We start from the raw sequence: 18,011 nt of genomic DNA, 5'->3' as shown, positions 1-18,011 counted from the left end.
GAAAGTTAACTCCTAGTGTGCCGCTGTAAGCACGCTCAAAGCAGGCGATTCATTAGCGAGATCCGGACTAACGAGTCGTCGGACTAGCGAGGTCCGGATAAGCGGGGGGATACTGTATTGCCAAAGTTTCTGATAGTATTGACTGTTTCCTTGGTAACAAATCAATTACCACTTTTTAGGCACCTTAAAACTGTGTTAGCAGGATATTAAATCATTTTAATCTGCATGAAAAACAAAGCTCAATTTTGGGAGATAATGTGATTTTTCAGTTTAAAAAATTTTGTTCACAGTTGAACTTATGGCCATTTTTGCTGGCGACGATTTTGGCCAATGAGCTAGACTTTACTAAGGTTTTTTTTTTTTTTTTTTTTTAATTCTTTATTTAGGTGTTTTTTTAATTCTAGATTAAGTTCAACACCTCTTTACTAAGGTGGCGCAGATCAGCGCTGCGTGCCACTAGTCGTCTCTTTCACTCTCCCGCTGATCTTATGCAACGCAAATAGTGACGTCACTATTTGCGTTACATAAGATCAGCGGGAGAGTGAAAGAGACGACTAGTGGCACGCAGCGCTGATCTTCGCCACCTTTTTAAAGTCTAGTTCCTTGGATTTTGGCGTCCATTTGCTTTGGGCTTGTTCAAATATTACGTAACGCGAAAAGCGTTGTTTTTAGGAACCCCCCACTCCCTCGTAACAATCCGAACGCTGGAATGGTTCAAAGCCTTAGTTATTATTATGCCTTGCAAAATGACAGTTTTCGTAAATAATTTTCCAAGGCTCTCGTAGATGTGCAAAATTTCACCGTAGAACAAAAATCACGTGGCGGACTTTCCAAGTAACCAAAAGTTCCTTTAAGAGTACGTAGCTTCACTGAGCTGCTTAAGCGAAAAACGTACACTTGAAGGAACTTTTTGATAACTTGGGTTGGGTTGACAGATTCTACCATGAAAACGGGTGTGAAGTATAGACACTATAGGTTCCATAGACGAGCGCAGGAACGGTTGAGTAATTTCGATTGAGTGTGTTTTTCCACTTTTTCACAGTGTACCACGTGAATTTGACGTCACTCGCTCCTGACATCACTAAGGCTCTGTCTCATTTGGAGAATTAAACTTAAAAGTGACAGTTCGAAAATTAGCAAATAACCCAGTCATAAGAATGGTTGGTGCTACCCAGCAATTCCAATAGGACATCGATGGAAAATGATTCGATATCTGTCAAAAGTAATCTTGCTCTGCGAGCAGGGTTATTTGATAATTATTGAAATGTCACTTTTAAGTTTAATTTCAGTTTAATTATCCAATTGAGACAGACCCTAACTGACAGCTCGTTTGGCTACACTCGCCTTCGCCTCAGCTCGTCTATGGAACCTATAGTGTCTATAGCAGTGGTGCTCAGCACTTTGGACGTTTTTCTCCTTAATTTGCTTCTCACACAATAAAAATGAGCTTTGACCACGGTGTTGAACTTAATCTAGAATTAAAAAAACACCTAAATAAAGAGTTAAAAAAAAGCTTTGACCATACAAATTAGTACTTGGTGGAAAGCTTTTAAATGTATCTATCTGCTGAGGGTAATAAAACGGATATTGATTAATTCGCTCGGTAAACGTAAAAAAATAATATTATTTATTATTAATATTTCTAATACTTTTTTGCCAAAGCAGGCGCTCAACACTCAGGAAAACCAACACATACTTAATGGTAAAAATCCATGTATTTTAAAATATGCATATCATGCGTCGGCACATACTTAATTGCATACAAATTCAAACATGAATACTATGACCCACATGGATAGTATGTGTGAACACTCATATGCAATGCATGCGGGCGCATGGAATATATGTATCGAAAATATGGAATCCATTTTCTAACCCCCTTGCAAAAATCCATGTGTGAACTCCTCATGAATATAATGCGGAGTTTTTTTGTGAGTGAATCATATGTATGTATGTATGTATGTATGTAGTTAGCCACCATCCTAGCTTGAGTCTTGCTCTGCATGCGGTTCCACGTAATAGTAAGGTCAAATTTCAATATCATTTTGAATTCAACATATTGCTGTATGAAGGGCCAAAAATGGGGGTGGTGGACCTGAAAGCAGAGACACTTACACGAAACCCACGGGAAAATGAGAATCTCCTTCCAGCAAAATGATCCAACAAAAAGAATAATGAAATTTGCAATACTTGTTAAGCTTTCCACGGGATGGTTTGTTTGAAGAAGGGCGCGTCAACTGGTTAACAACTGTTGGAGATAGAAATAATAGACGCGAACGACTAATATTTCCCTTCCTTGACTCCGATTGGCTACCACTTCATTGTCCAGTTGTAACTTCATTGATGCCCTGATGCACCCTCCCAACCCCATTTCATATATTTATAGTCAAATCAATTATATTGTATAGGAAACTAGGCATATGTGTAGAATATATAAAAAAGTGATATGGCAGATAATCCTGGAACGCTACTCTGCTTCAATACTTTACTCTGAAAAATTATTTTCATTGTAAATTTACGGTGGTGTTCCAAGGTTCCATTTCCTGCAAGCACGACGTAATACGGTGGTGTTTTGGTTCAAGGATACTGCTATATCACTGGACCTCGGGCCTGTATCAGAACAATAATCCCAGACGGCATAACAAGTGATTGATCCACTGAAAAAGTTATTATAGATATATACAATATACACGAGTTAATCCAAAGATAATGAATTCTACTTTTGATCCGGTGCATGAGAATTCCAGGCGATAAACACTCTAGAGTCTAGACCATGGGATATGAATTAATATGAAGAAATCTCAAGTAATGAAAATATACAAAATTACTAAACAAGTAGATGGAATTTATGCAAAAAAATTAAATAAATGAAAATTTTAGAATAAAATAAATGTATTCTTCATAACGAAGGAACCATCGAGCAAGGGAATATATAAAGCTACATAATATAAGAAGAGTTGAAGTTTACTGTATAACCTATATGGAAGTTCTAGTCCTAGATATGCAATTAGTTTCAATAAAATTAGTAAGTCTGTTATATGTAAATTGCTCAGCTTCCTGCTTCAATTCTCACTTGTCCTCACATAGCTCCCCTAAAATGTTTAGACAAATTGAATTCTTATTCTGCCAGCAATACATCATTGTATCTATTACGGTATCAGTGATAGTAGTGTGGCTACAGAGAAACTCCACGAAATCCGCGGGGTACAAAGAATCTATTTACAATAGGGTAATACAGCATTCTAATAACACAATTTGCAACACTTTTTAGGTTTCCTACAATATGCTTTATTTCTAAAAGGGCTTATCAAATCCATTATAACTGTGGAGAAAAGTATCGGTCTGTACGAAAGTTTTAATCCAATATCTTCCGATATCCGTATATCATAAATTATTCATTGCAAATTGCAACACAAATTATCGTCACAATTATTATTTCCTTTGATCATGACCGGCTACTTTCAGTTAATATAAACATGATTTAATAATGATAACAATAATAATGTTTAGAAGGAATATGGTGAGTATAAAATATGTCACGAATGGATTTGCGAGCCAAAACCTAAAATTGGCAATCCGACCGGTGCGGTGATGACGAGTTCGATCTTTGGCCCAGTGATTGAAGCTTAGTTATGAAATAAAATGATGTGATGAAAATAAATAATGTAGTATATATCTAGACCAACATTTGACAAGGGTGCAACAGCCAAAATCCACTCCTTCTGACTCTTCGTCTTCATATATAGCTATAGACATGGACAAAGAATCAGAAGGAACGGCCGCTACGCCCCTTTCAAATGTTGATCTAGATATAGTATATGCCATAGGAAATGATCATAATGACAACGAACTGTATCATGTGCAACAAGACTTCAATATCCGGATTACATAGATGTTACATAGTTGATGTCATGGAGGAAAAGTCAAAAATTGTACTTTTTTTAATTTAAATTCCTTTTATCTTCGCAATCCTGTAACATGGCTGAAAACATTAGGTTTAGGGAATTTGTTTAGAATGTGGAAACTCGAATAAATGTGTTTGTATTTGTTTTTGCAACTATCACTGATCCCTTAAGTAGATCGATGTTTATACCGTGAACGGTTTCTACGTAAGAATATTGTTTGATGTGAAAAAGTATTTTGTTAATCATGCTAATCTTGTTTGATGTAATTTTTTTGATTTATCAGGTATTCAATAAGACAGTACGAAGACAGTTTGATTATAACATAACAAATAATGATTAAATAATGAAGAAAGATGAACTGAAGGAATATATTGAATGCTTAAAATGGTTACAGAAAAAAAACATGAATATAACGAAATAATTGATTTAATGTATATAAAGGATAATAGGATTTTAACATTAATCTCTGAGATAGAAGGATAAAGAAACAAAATCCACGTAATAAGGGAATTGAAGCTCATCGGTATTGTTATAAATTCAATAAATATAATTCATATATGGAATGTGAAATTTTTATTTTATCCCATACATCTGGCCGTTTGTTCAATTTGTAGAGAGGTAGAGTAATCTAAACAAGAACAAATTCATGGATGTATGAGATAGTCAAAAGGCATTGAAAGTTTACAAAATTACTTAAAATAAAAAGCATGAAACGAGCTCACCGCATATTTCACCGGTTTGTAGTATGTTGCGAATTTCATGAGCATCTTCTTCTTTGTTCGACTTGCTTGTTTTGCCAGGTAACACATTTGCAGAATGGTGTCATTTCACAGAGTTTAATTTGCAAAAATCACTTTCGGTTTACGAATGAATAACGGGTCTAAAATATATCTCACATTATTCCTTTTCATTGTCTTATGTTTTATTCCATTCATTGGGATCTGTTCTTTTGAAGAAACGCTTTTTGCCTTTCTCGTACAACTAAGTTGTACTGAAAGGCTATTATTTCACTCCGAAAACGAACTTTTTATAGAAGCCTCTGAGACCCATAGTAGTATATACCAATCGACTCAGCTCGACGAGCTGAGCACATGTCTGTCTGTCCGTGTGTATGTGTGTGTGTATGTGTGTGCACAAAAGCTATAAAAAACATTAGACAACTTTTCGTATAGTAATCCTTAACCGATTTTCTCGCAACAAATTTCATTCGACAGGGGACAAAGCCTTGTTGATCACTATTGAATTTCGTAACGATCGGTCATTGCGTTTCAAAGTTATGAAGAAAATGGTACATCGGACCATATAAACCCCATATAAGGTTGGTGTCTTAACTAAATGCGAGAAAGGCACCACCAACGCTAGGTGGATTAATCTGGGTTTTTTTAACTCAACATGCACCACTGAAGGTCTTTTTTTTGTGTCTTTATTAAAGAGACTTTCAGCCCGAGGCTGGCTCGTCTCCGAAACTGAAGGTCTCTGAAAACCTACAATGAACTAAATTTGCAACATAAAATAACTCGCGTAGCCCATTCCGTGCCGATAGTTCGAACGAGCCAGACGTGTGTGCTGTGTCTCATCGCGGATTGTGTTCGGTAGTGCGAGTCTATTGTGTGGTGCCTACCTACGGATCCAAGGCGATCGCTATCGGCGAGTGAAGTAGCTGCTTCTGGCGACGCCAGTGAAGCAGGCTATTGTTACTGCTGCTACCTACAGCAGCAGGGGCAGATAAGTGGCAAAACTTTTTATTGTTCTCCCTTCTGTTTGATACAGAGTGGGACTGCTTAGAATTAATCAAATTAGTTTTTTTTTAAGTTTTTTTTTTCTAATTTGCTATTAGTTTTAAGTTAGTATAAGCAAAATTATCCTTCCACCTTGCGGGGTGAGAATGGAGGCCGAGACTGGAGAAGGCAGTGTGCCTGCTAAAGATGGAGGGCGCACTCGATTGTACCATGCGGCTTCGCCTGGGCCTTGGGTTGTTTACTTTCGGCAGAAAGTAAAAAGCCTAGATTTTCTCGGCATTAAACGAGATTTGACGCGTCGTTTTCCGAAGCTTGATTTTAGCCAGATCAACAGGAACAAACTACGCATCACCGCACCTACATACCAGGTGGCGAATGAAATTGCTGGCGACAGGGCGTACAATGTTGAATATTTAGTTTATGTGCCCTCGCGGGAAGTCGAGATAGAAGGCGTAATCAACGCAGCGAGCTTGACTTGCAAGGATGTGCTTGCAGGGAAAGGTCACCTAAAGAACGCCCTGCAATCTACCGTGGATATTCTGGACTGCAAGGAATTGCATTCAGCAGCCACGGTAGATGGCAAAAGGTTTATTCAAGTCAGGCTCGCTTCGGGTGACATTCGCCGGTTCGATGCTTCCAAAGTATGTCGATATAGAAAATATGTTGTTTCCGGTGCGTCTTTTGTGCCAAGGGTATTTAATTGTACCAACTGCAAACAACTTGGTCACACTGCCGAGTTTTGTGACAACAAACCACGTTGTGGCAAATGCTCAGAAAGACATCGGGAGGAGTTCTGCCAGCAACAAGCAACAAAATGTGCTTATTGTGGTTTGAACCCTCCCATGGTTTGCAAGAATGCCCGGTGTACAAAAGCGCACCCAAAAGTGATGCGCTCGGTTGGTACAGCGCTCCAAGCAGTCGTATGCGGAAATGGTTAGGTTGCAAGACACATCCGCCACAGCCACTGCATCGACTGCTATTTCAGCCACCGTTCGTGTAAGTGATTATTATGATTCCATATCAATTGACGAATTGGACTCTGACGCAGCCGACATGGATGATTCTGCGAAGGTACACGTGCCCGAAAAGAGGAAGCAACCGTCTTCCCCGGGATCGCGCCGTAAGAGAACAAAAAGTCATCCATAAAAGCTTGCCAAAATCTGAAGGTAATGGGGTTTATTTAAAATCCGAAGCAATCTGTCCCTACTGCTTCTTTTGATCCTAGTTGCAGTAAGACATTCCCGCCATTGCCTAAATCCGATGTTTCGAAGAAACATCCGGCTAGAGAATCAACGAAAGAAAAAACAAATTCGCACTTCTAGAAAAAGTATTTCGTCCAAGCGAGGATTGATCTCCTTTAAGGACCTTGTGGACCGTTTTTGAACTTGTTCAATATTCCGAATTCATTGAGGCCAATCATTGACCTCTTTATTCCAACAGTTGAAAGTTATCTGAAGCAATTGACTGTTTCATGGCCCTTCTTGCAGAAATTGCATCTTTCGATGGATAATACGGCCAACACCGAAGATACAATCACTGTGCTGCAGTGGAACTGTCACAGTCTAAAAAATAAATTAGACGTGTTCAAGTTTTTGATTCGCAATTCCGATTGCGATATATTTGCATTCTGTGAAACATGGCTTTCTTCTGAAGATGAAATCAACTTCCACGATTTTAACATTATTCGCCAAGATCGGGATGATCATTATGGTGGCGTTCTTTTGGGGATCAAAAAATGCTACTCCTTCTACAGAATTCCCATTCCGACTGTTCCCGGCTTAGAAATCGTCGCATGCCAAGTAAATGTGAAGAATAAAGATCTTTGCATAGCTTCAGTGTACAGTTCTCCAAATGCCTCTATTAATTGTCGACATTTTTGGAGCGCAGGCTCCCTCCTATCATCTCCAGTATTGATATTGGGTGATATGAACGCACATGGTATTGGATGGGGCGAAACGTATGACGATTATAGAGCGCCTATTTTCTATGATTTGTGTGACGATTTCAATTTGAATATTTTGAACACTGGTGAAGTAACTCGAATAGGACCAAATGGTCAACAAAGCCGTATTGATCTGTCTTTATGTTCAAATTCACTATCATTAGATTGCACGTGGAAGGTAATTCAAGATCCCCATGGTAGTGATCATATGCCGATAGTTACCACAATTAAAAGTAGCTATCAACGGTCTGAGCCATTTAATGTTCCTTTCGACCTCACGAAAAACATTGACTGGCCAAAATTTGCATCGGCGGTAAAAATTGGTATTGAATCAACTGATACTCTTCCACCTTTGGATGAATATCGATTCCTAACTGAGTTGATTCAAAAAAGCGCACTAGAAGCTCAGAAACGACGCGTTCCAAGTACATCTGTCATAAGAAGACCAGCCACTCCTGGATGGGATGATGAATGTACTAAGTTGTATTCTGAGAAATCTGATGCCTTCAAGGCCTTCCGTAAACACGGAAGGTCCGAGCTTTTTGAAGAGTATTTGAGGCTCGAAAGAAAGCTCAAAAATCTCCTCAAGGCAAAAAAAACGTAGCTACTGGCGACGTTTTGTCGAGGGACTATCACGAGAAACCTCAATGACAACACTTTGGAAACGGCCCGCAACATGCGGAACCGCATTTCCACCAACGAGAGTGAAGAATACTCCAATCGATGGATATTCAACTTCTCAAAAAAGGTCTGTCCAGATTCCGTACCAGCAGAACCGCTATTTCGAGAATCAGTCACTGATCCCGGTTCTTTGGGTGGACCATTCTCAATGCTGGAACTTTCTATGTCTCTTCTTTCATCGAATAACTCTGCTCCGGGATGCGATAACATCAAATTCAATCTTCTTAAAAACCTCCCAGATATCGCAAAAAGACGATTACTTGACCTGTACAACTGTTTCATGGAGTACAACATTGTGCCACCTGAATGGCGACAGGTGAAAGTAATAGCTATTCAAAAGCCTGGAAAACCAGCGTCTAATCACAATTCATACCGACCGATTGCCATGCTATCATGCATGAGAAAATTATTGGAGAAAATGCTCCTTTCAAGAGTCGACCATTGGGTCGAAGAAAATGCATTGCTTTCAAATACTCAGTTTGGATTTAGAAAAGGAAAGGAACAAACGATTGTCTAGCGTTGCTTTCTTCAGATATACAACTGGCCTTTGCGCACAAGGAGCAATTGGCTTCAGTATTCTTGGACATTAAGGGCGCTTTTGATTCAGTTTCCATAGAAGTACTGTCCGGCAATCTGCACAGTAGTGGATTACCCGTTATTTTGAATAATTTCTTGTACAATTTGTTGTCAGAAAAACAAATGAACTTCACACTCGGCACTCTGACAACTTCCAGAAATAGCTACATGGGCCTTCCCCAAGGTTCGTGTTTAAGTCCCTTGCTTTATAATTTCTATGTTAAAGATATTGACAATTGTTTGGAAGGACAATGCACGCTCAGACAACTTGCAGATGATGCCGTGGTCCATGTGCAGCTGTCTTGCAAGGACCATTGCAAAGTACCTTAGATAATCTGACTGTTTGGGCCAGACACTTGAGGATCGAGTTTTCAACGCAAAAAACTCAATTGGTTGTGTTTACTAAGAAGCGGTATCATGCTCAACTGAAACTCAAGCTGTTGAATGATGACATCAATCAATCTTTATCTTCTAAATACCTTGGGGTCGTGTTTGATTCCAAATGCACCTGGAAACTCCACATTGAGTATTTGATACAAAAATGCCGGAAAAGGATCCATTTTCTACGTTCTATCTCCGGAACATGGTGTGGTGCTCACCCGGAAGACCTCATCAAACTCTATAGAACGACTATTCTCTCTGTTTTAGAGTATGGCTCCTTCTGCTTCCTCTCAGCAGCTGATTGCCACCTGATCAAATTGGAACGAATTCAGTATCGTTGTTTGCGTATTGCCCTTGGCTGCATGCATTCAACGCATAACATGAGCCTGGAGGTGCTTGCTGGAGTCACTCCTTTAAAGCACCGTTACTGGGAGCTCTCGCTTAGAATACTCATCAAATGTGGAACAAGTAACACACTTGTTCTAGATAACTTCGATAATATGCTTGAACTAACTTGTCGTTCAAGATTCCTGAGAGTTTATCTCAACTACATATCGTCAGATCTTTGTCTTCCGTGTTATAAGTCCCCGCGAGTTCACTTCACCAGCGACAGTTCCTCAGTTTTATGCGCTCTGTCCATGAAACATGCTATTCAAGGAATACCAGATCATCTTCGACAAATATCTATTCCCTCACTTTTTCTGAAAAATATGAACATGTCAATTGCAACAACAGATATTTCACTGATGGTTCTCGCATCAACGGATCCACTGGCTTCGGTGTTTTCAATGTAACTTCAACCACCTTCCAAAAACTTCAGGAACCGTGTTCGGTTTATGTTGCTGAGCTGGCAGCAATTAACTTCGCTTTGGGGATAATTTCAAATCAGCCCGTAGACCATTATTTCATCTTCTCGGATAGTCTTAGTTCTATCGAGGCACTCCGGTCGATGAAACCTGTGTTAAGCACGCATCTTACTTTCTTACAAACATAAGAGAGCAGATGCGTGTTTTGGTCGAAAGATCTTTCAAGATTACCTTTGTTTGGGTCCCATCTCACTGCTCAATCTACGGCAATGAGAAGGCAGACTCGCTGGCAAAGGTGGGCGCACAGGAAGGTGAGGTTTATGATAGACAATTCTCGAGCAACGAGTTTTTCCCATTAGTCCGTCAGAGCACTCTTCAAAGTTGGCAAAGGAATTGGACACACAATGAACTCGGACGGTGGCTATTTTCTATAGTTCCAAAAGTTTCTGGGCGAGCGTGGTTCAGAGGTGAGGACTTAAGTCGAGGCTTCATTCGCGTGATGTCGAGACTTATGTCCAATCACTATTCACTAAACGCACATCTGTACAGAATAAACCTTGTCGATAGCAACTTATGTAGGTGCGGAGCCGGTTATGATGACATCGATCACGTAGTTTGGTCCTGCTCGGAAAATGACGCCTCCAGAGAGCAATTATTGGATACCCTTGTGGCCCGAGGTAAACAACCCTTCAGGGAAGTTCGAGGTGTTTTGGGAGATCGTGATGTTGTCTATATGCAGGCCATTTATAGTTTTCTTTGTGCTTCTGACATCAAAATTTAATATTTTGTTTTTTTCTTCTTTCTTCAAAGTTTTTTTTTTAAGTCTCTGCCTTTTTGTTCCGTAGAGCTCCATAGCTCTTGCCATCCGGAAGATGCTCCCAGTCGAACCATTCCTCGAGCATGACGACACGCCACATCGTCACTGACGCCAAATGCCCGGATGAGAAGCTGAAATTTCCTTATCCCAAATCCTAAGCACCGTCCATCCTTAAACATTGTAAACTAACCTCGAGTCACCACGAGTACGCTGGCTCCTTCCCCTTTCTTATTAACTGTATAATAAAATGATATTGATTGTATATATCACAAAGAACCATGGCTCCGTAAAGTGTTATACACGCCTGAGCCTACCAAATAAACGAACTTGGAAAAAAAAAAAAAACTCGCATAGCTGTGCTAGACTTTTCAAATTAACCAAACAAATTCTGATTTTGTCACTTCGTTTTTCTGGCTTAAAATTACTTTCGGATGTAATTCCGCGCCCGACATTTGACACAACGGAGCTTTTTTTTCCACGTCCACTCGCGAGCGCGGCACTCTTCGATTGTTTTTTTGTGAGTGAATCATATGTATAAGAAAAAATCGCATTAGTCACATTCCGAAACTTATACTTTTCATTAACTTATGAATGTTATTAGCTTTTTGATATGGGATCATTCATTAGGTGGCATAATGAAGAGTATAAGTATTTTCGAATGTTTTTTTGCCATAACATATAAGGTTATTTTTTAACGTGTACGAAACGATCAAAGCAAAACAAAGGTGCGGCCCGCGACACTGCCGAGACTGCACTTGTTTACAACCGCTGAACAGGCCCGCAACCCAGAAGCTGCCACCTTCATAGGAGAACTGTCAACTGACGATAAAATCAGCTGTTTTTAAACGTCTCGTGAAAAGGCCTATACACTAGCCGCTCAATAACTGCAACATGTTTACATTTCGTTCGATAACTGCAACGCATTTTAGACGTCTAACGGTTGTCATTCGACGTCAGATGCAATAAAAGTGCATCAAATTGTGCAGCGCAATGCAGCTGTTATTGAGTTTGACATTGATTTGACGTTTAGCGGTCCGATACTGCAAAACTGTTGCAACAGTCGAATTGACCTTTCCGGTCAAAAATTAGTTTTTGTTCAATCGATTCTTTGGCTTATTTAAGGTCAACCAAAGGGTTCCCAAAAAACCCATATTTTTTGACGTATTTTTTAAATTTAAATAAAAATCCAAAAAGTACTGTTTTTTAAGATTAGCTCGATTTTGAACGAACATCGGGTGAATTTTTTTTCAGGCCGGTTCACACTTGCAGCACTTCTTTCTACACGGACAGATAAATCAACCCAAACTTTGAGTTCAATATACGCACTATTGAGAACATCGCAGAAAAAAATTACCCAAATTTGGGTAGTTTTCCCTTTCTTTCCCATGATTGCTATCAAAACTAGAGCAAGATGCAAACACCTCACCGAGGTTGCTCAGCCCAATAACCCAAATTTGAGTAAATTCAATATTCTCTATTTTGGGTTGATCAAGGTCCGCTTTGGATAAATTAAACTCAGCTTTGGGTAAATTGTTTACATGGGATTAAAGGCAAACTACCTAGTGCCAGAAAAGTCATTTTACTCAAATTTGAGTTATTGGCCCAAACCACGGTTTTGAGTGCAAAAAACCCACTTTTGGGTAGTTTTGGTTTTCAGTGTAGAGTGCTTTGAGAATAGGTCGTATGTGCAAAAGAGAGCCTCTCTTCGGTTACATTCTCTTTCGATTATTACAAAGCTATACACAAATTTATGTTGGATTTTTTGGCAGATATCTAAAGACAATAACTTTGTCTAGCGTGCTAAAGTGAAAATGTAGCAGAAAATGCTAAACTTGCCGATCTATTAGCGAAAGAGAGCGTGAACAAAGAGAATCTCTCTTTTGCACATACGACCTATTCTCAAAGCAATCTAGCTTTGGTTTTTGCTTTTGATTTTGAAAATAGTTAGATTGTTTACATTGTTTACATGTGATTAAAGGCATATTACCTAGTGTCAGTAAAGTCATTTCAAGCATAATTTTTCATAACGACGTATGTAACAATTATGAGGATTCGAGAAATCCTTTGCAGAAAGTTGGCAAAACTTTTTCTAAAACTGTTTTAAAACTAAATCTTTTTTCAATACTTTTTTCCGCTGGCATGCGTCATTGCATGACACGTAATAAGCGTGCTTCACATCAAATCTCAGTTCATTCAAGTTCACTGTGAAAAACGATAAAATTATACATACACCGGTATACTGCACGCACGTCGGTGTACATTGGTCGGTTTTCCATAGTGCACGATTGACGCAACTGCAGTTTTGTTTTGTTTTGCTTTTTTTAGTACATAGGTCGCTCTTAGTTCCCATATGTTAAAGCGACGTATGTAACAGTGAGACTTCAAAAATTGATTTTTGACATACGTCGATTCGTAAAAAGATTGAATTAAAGAATTTTAAGATCTGAAATCAGTAAAATCGATGCGTATTATATAAAGCCACGTGTGATTGTCACGTTGTTTTAAAAACCTCGTTTTGTTTACTTTTGTTACATACGTCGTTATGAAAAATTTTGCTTGATTTTACTCAAATTTGGGTTATTGGCCCTAACAGGCCCCTAACTACGGTTTTGAGTAGTTTTTGTTTTCAGTTTTCCTCCGTGTAAGCGAAATTAAATGTTGGGGTACGGAAACACATTTTACACGAAACGTGCACATGTGTGAGTGTGCCAAACGTCACTCAATTCAATCTAAATATTTACGTTGTGTATTTACCAAGCATAAAAATACAAAATATAATTTGCACAAAATGTCATGAATTTATTAGAAAGTATGTAAAATCATTAGTCAACTTTCTTCAGTATAAACAAATTTGGTACAAAAACACTAAAATTTGAGATGACTGTAAAGTGATTGAAGACAACAATAAAATTATTTCCTACACCATGCCAGGATTTGTAGCTGTTCATACTGGTAAATATTGTTACTGTAATTTTAAACTTTTATACTTAGAACAGTAAATCTTATTGAATATTTTCTAATTCAATGTTCTGTAATTCGATGTGCTTGCTTACTTGAAGCGAATCCTGACGGATTTTGACGACTTTTCCTTAACATGTATCGTATCTTCAACTCACTTTTATTTGTTCATGTTAGTTGGCATGGTTGGCATTACATCTCTAACTGAAACATTGCCGCCGTGCAGCTTACATTCAGCCTCTTCAGTCTGCAGGCCTTATCGCACTGGAATGGTCTCTTGATGAAGTTCACACACCTTTTTTAACATCCGTATATCATGTGGCTATCACGATGAAACTTTTATGTTGAGGGAAATCGAGAATCGTATCCGGTCACATTGATCATGAACTTCCGTTCGCGCAGCTTACCGTTAGGCTAAGGATTTTTTTTAATTTAAGCTTTTAACTGTCTTACCTCTTTAGGCTAAGGAATGTCCCTTCATAGGCTATTCAGATTACTGGCTTTATTACTCGATAAAGAGTTACATGATATGAAACGTCATATACACTATTCCTATTGATAATTAGAAGAGGAAGTTGACATCATGTCTGAATAGCGAATTCATCTTCGATGTTTCTTAAAGAATTTTCAGCAATCGTTGCGAGTTCAAAACAAACTACAATTGTGTGTTTTTGAGACCATACAAAGTTTAAGAAATACTAACGGATTCTTCCAAAAATCCAAGAATCATTGAAAGTTTCGAAAAACTTAGGGAATTCTCGCTTAACTTTTCAAAAGGACCTAAGTAACATTTTTTCATGAATTAATTTGAATAGCGCAATCAACAGAACAACATGAAAGCTATTGATTGCACTATTCAAATTAATTCATGAAAAAAATGTTACTTAGGACCTTTTGAAAAGTTAAGCGAGAATTCTTCTCTTCTACACAGTTTTCCAAGTACTTACGTTTTGTTACTCTATTCATTCACTAATATTAAAAGCACTTAAAAGCATTGACAGCAAATTATTAATTTTTTTAGTGGATAATTTTTCTCATTTTAATATTTATTTTTTATTATCACCCCCCCCCCCCCCTAAACCTTTCGGAGACTAGTAGGACAAAAAGACAATTAAATATTTGTAACGGCCTAATTGTAAAATGCGTTTGGCTACACGCGGAAGCAATACACTCATCCCATTATTCCCATTACTTAAAGTGCTTTATTAATGTTAATTTTCTTCCTTATAAAGGTGCTGGTAACTGCATAGACGAAACATTATACAAAAACGTTTGCAAAGAAGCCTGCGTAAAAGGTGTCAACACACTGAAAAATGGAGGAAGTGCAATGGATGCCTGTGAACTGGCGATAATGACGTTGGAGAATTCCTGTGCCACGAATGCGGGTATCGGTTCAAACCTAACATGGGACGGACAAGTGGAATGTGATGCATGCATAATGGATGGTGCAACATTGCAGTTTGGAGCTTGTACAAATGTTTCCGATGTTAAAAACCCAATCAGTTTGGCACGACATCTGTGTGACAGACAATCTAAACTTTTGAGTTTCGGTCGAATACCGCCAATGGTTTTGGCAGGACGAGGTGCCTCAACTTATGCAAAAGAGATAGGATTGCAGATAGTACCAACCGAGCACATGGTATCAACGAAAGCAGTGAAGAGCTATGAACACTACCGACGAAATATAACAAAGTACGAAGAAATCAATAAAATGAAACTATCTCCTCTTGACACTGTTGGTGCCGTTTGCGTTGATGCCGAAGGGTCAATAGTAGCTGGATGTAGTTCTGGAGGCCTTTTACTTAAGGTTAGCGGTAGGATCGGACAAGCCGCGACATATGGTGCCGGATGTTGGGCTCTAACCGATGAAACAACGTGTATGTCAGCAGCGACATGCACCACAGGCAACGGTGAATATCTTATGAAGACTCTCTTCGCGAAAGAGCTAGTGGACGACTTGATAACTTGTAACTGTCCAATTACCTCGCAACATCAAACCTATAAACGGAAGCTTTTGGAATCACCTTTCCTATCCAAACAAAGTGAAATTCACGCCGGATCGTTGTCAATTATTTACAACACCAGCACTGCCGATGGAGACTTGCTATGGGCCCACACGACCAACTCAATGTGCTTAGGATTTCAATCAACAAAACAAAAGAAGCCGAAGGTTAGTACAAAGTGTTCAAGGTTTTTAAATTAATCAAATTGAAATTGATTTTTTCTCCCGTAGTTTGTATTGTCTAAATTACCACCAAATCTATCATGCGGAGTCAAAACCGTCGTCAGCGGACATCATTTCAAGCTAACGTATTAGAACTGATTTTCACGATTAGAACCAAGCGCAATGTATTTTTAATCATCGTTAATACAGCCATAACGAAATAACTCAAAAGCACGTCAAGAGTGATATATGTAATAACTTTCCTACATATTATTACAGATAAAGAATAAAATAATTTATCCAGATTCCTTTTTATATGTACAAAAAAATCTCTGATTCCGATCATAGCAAAAACGAATAAATTTATCCCTATCTGTTCGTGCCCAAGCAGGGTGAATCGAAATCATTATGGATTGTAGGGAGCCTATCACGAGTGAACACTTTACGCCGGCCGCGACAAACACGAGGACAATTTCTGTGAGGACAAAATTTCTCTATGCTTGTATAGTTAAGGAACAAAATAAAGATCAGACCAACTAAAACTATGGAATATGTATTTACTTCTATTTTACACCAGCAGTTCTTTTCCAATCCAGATAACGGTTATTTTGCTGCTGGTCCGGATAAAACACCTCGTAACTACTACGTTTTTGAGAACAAACTGCGGATTCGTGATGTCGAGGCGAATTAAAAATGCGAATGTGAAGCGACGTACGTCTTCGATTCTTACGCATGTTCGTTTTAGGTAGTCTGGGTAGGGGTAGGGGATGGGTAGCATAGAATTCTTGTTGATGGGTCGACGAAAGACTGTTCCTTCTGCCTGCACGCCGACAGTTCGGACCAGGCCTTCGTTATAGGAAAAGACCGCTGTAATGCAAGCTATTTTCCATTTGAGGGGAGGTTGATTCCGGTCAAGGAGAAGCACTACCATACCCTCTTTGATGTTCGGCTGAGTGCGAAGATGTTTCTTCCTGAGTAGCAAAGAGTTTAAGTAGTCCCGACTTCAAGCGCGCCAGAAATGTTCCCGCATGAGCTGGAGATGTTGCAACCTCGTTAAACAGGTGATTGAAATGTCTTCTAGAGAGGGGTTGGCCATCTCAAACGATCATACTGATCCTGTAGATCAGCTTCGATCCCAACCAAAATGGTAGTTAATGTCGTGGCCGAGCGAATATCCTTAGGACATCCGTCGAATATCTGAATTATCATGGGTTGTGTACTCGCAAGTATGTTCTGACAGAACGAGTAGCTCTAGTGATGCATAGAAGATGCGCCCAATATTCGAATTAGTATCGTCTCGTTCTTTGTTTCATTCTGTCAATCGAGTTCATATTCGTGGGCTAATGGGCGCCTACTATTCGAACGCCGATTGCTTCGATTTAGAAATTCAAATCTCATTCAAATAATTCATGCTTTCATTTCGTATTTCCGATTATTATTTTAACACAATCCGCTACTACCACAATCCCGTTCACCTCTACTCTTTTCTATGATTATATTTGGTTTAAAAAATCGCAAAACAACACTTTGTTGAATTTTTAATTCTCTGTCATGTTAGTTATCTAGTCCCAAGAACATCGATCAAACAACAAAATCAGAAAATCTTCAACCATCGTTCTTTTTCATGGCTTTTCATATTATTTTTTGTGGCTCTACGTCTATCTCAGCCAAAGGCCAACAGTTTCCTTTCTTTCTCTCCCTCTTTTATTTTTTTATACTTGTACTCTGTCCATCACTACCAAAGCTCAAAACTGTATTTTCTTTTTCCTTTTTTCAGATCATCTTGTACTCTCGCTTCTCCGTCTATTTCCACCGGAGGGGTTTTTTTTCAATTCCTTTCATCACCTTTTTCCTGTTTTTTTCTTTTTTTTTCATATCATCTTGTACCTTTGCTTCTCCGTCTATTTCCACCGGAGAGCATTTCTCATCTTTTCTTTCTCCTCCTACTTTCTCTCTTTTACACAAAAAAATACCCCGAATCATGGGCAGCTACCAACCGCGCCATGTCGTGGCCGAGCGAATATCCTTAGGACATCCGTCGA

At 38.9% G+C, this 18,011-nt stretch overlaps 1 protein-coding gene across 1 annotated transcript; it reads left to right on the top strand.

Annotated features, from left to right (window-relative positions):
- Positions 1-13,581: 13,581 nt before the first annotated feature.
- Positions 13,582-16,274, top strand: LOC134220507 (threonine aspartase 1). Its single transcript, XM_062699584.1, has 3 exons — positions 13,582-13,799; positions 15,038-15,975; positions 16,039-16,274. The coding sequence occupies exons 1-3, from the start codon at positions 13,772-13,774 to the stop codon at positions 16,120-16,122; spliced, it is 1,050 nt and encodes a 349-aa protein (XP_062555568.1). The 5' UTR covers positions 13,582-13,771; the 3' UTR covers positions 16,123-16,274.
- Positions 16,275-18,011: the final 1,737 nt, after the last annotated feature.

The sequence above is a fragment of the Armigeres subalbatus genome, chromosome 3, assembly GCF_024139115.2.
Source record: "Armigeres subalbatus isolate Guangzhou_Male chromosome 3, GZ_Asu_2, whole genome shotgun sequence".
Classification (NCBI taxonomy): domain Eukaryota; kingdom Metazoa; phylum Arthropoda; class Insecta; order Diptera; family Culicidae; genus Armigeres; species Armigeres subalbatus.
This window is presented reverse-complemented; position numbering and strand designations above follow the sequence as displayed.

What these genes read in the sequence shown, in the direction of transcription:
- LOC134220507 (XM_062699584.1), top strand. Translation starts at nt 13,772, where the DNA reads ATGCCAGGATTTGTAGCTGTTCATACTG. An exon ending in ATTTGTAGCTGTTCATACTG is followed by an intron (nt 13,800 to 15,037) that starts GTAAATATTGTT and finishes TTCCTTATAAAG; the next exon opens with GTGCTGGTAACTGCATAGAC. An exon ending in CAAAACAAAAGAAGCCGAAG is followed by an intron (nt 15,976 to 16,038) that starts GTTAGTACAAAG and finishes TTTCTCCCGTAG; the next exon opens with TTTGTATTGTCTAAATTACC.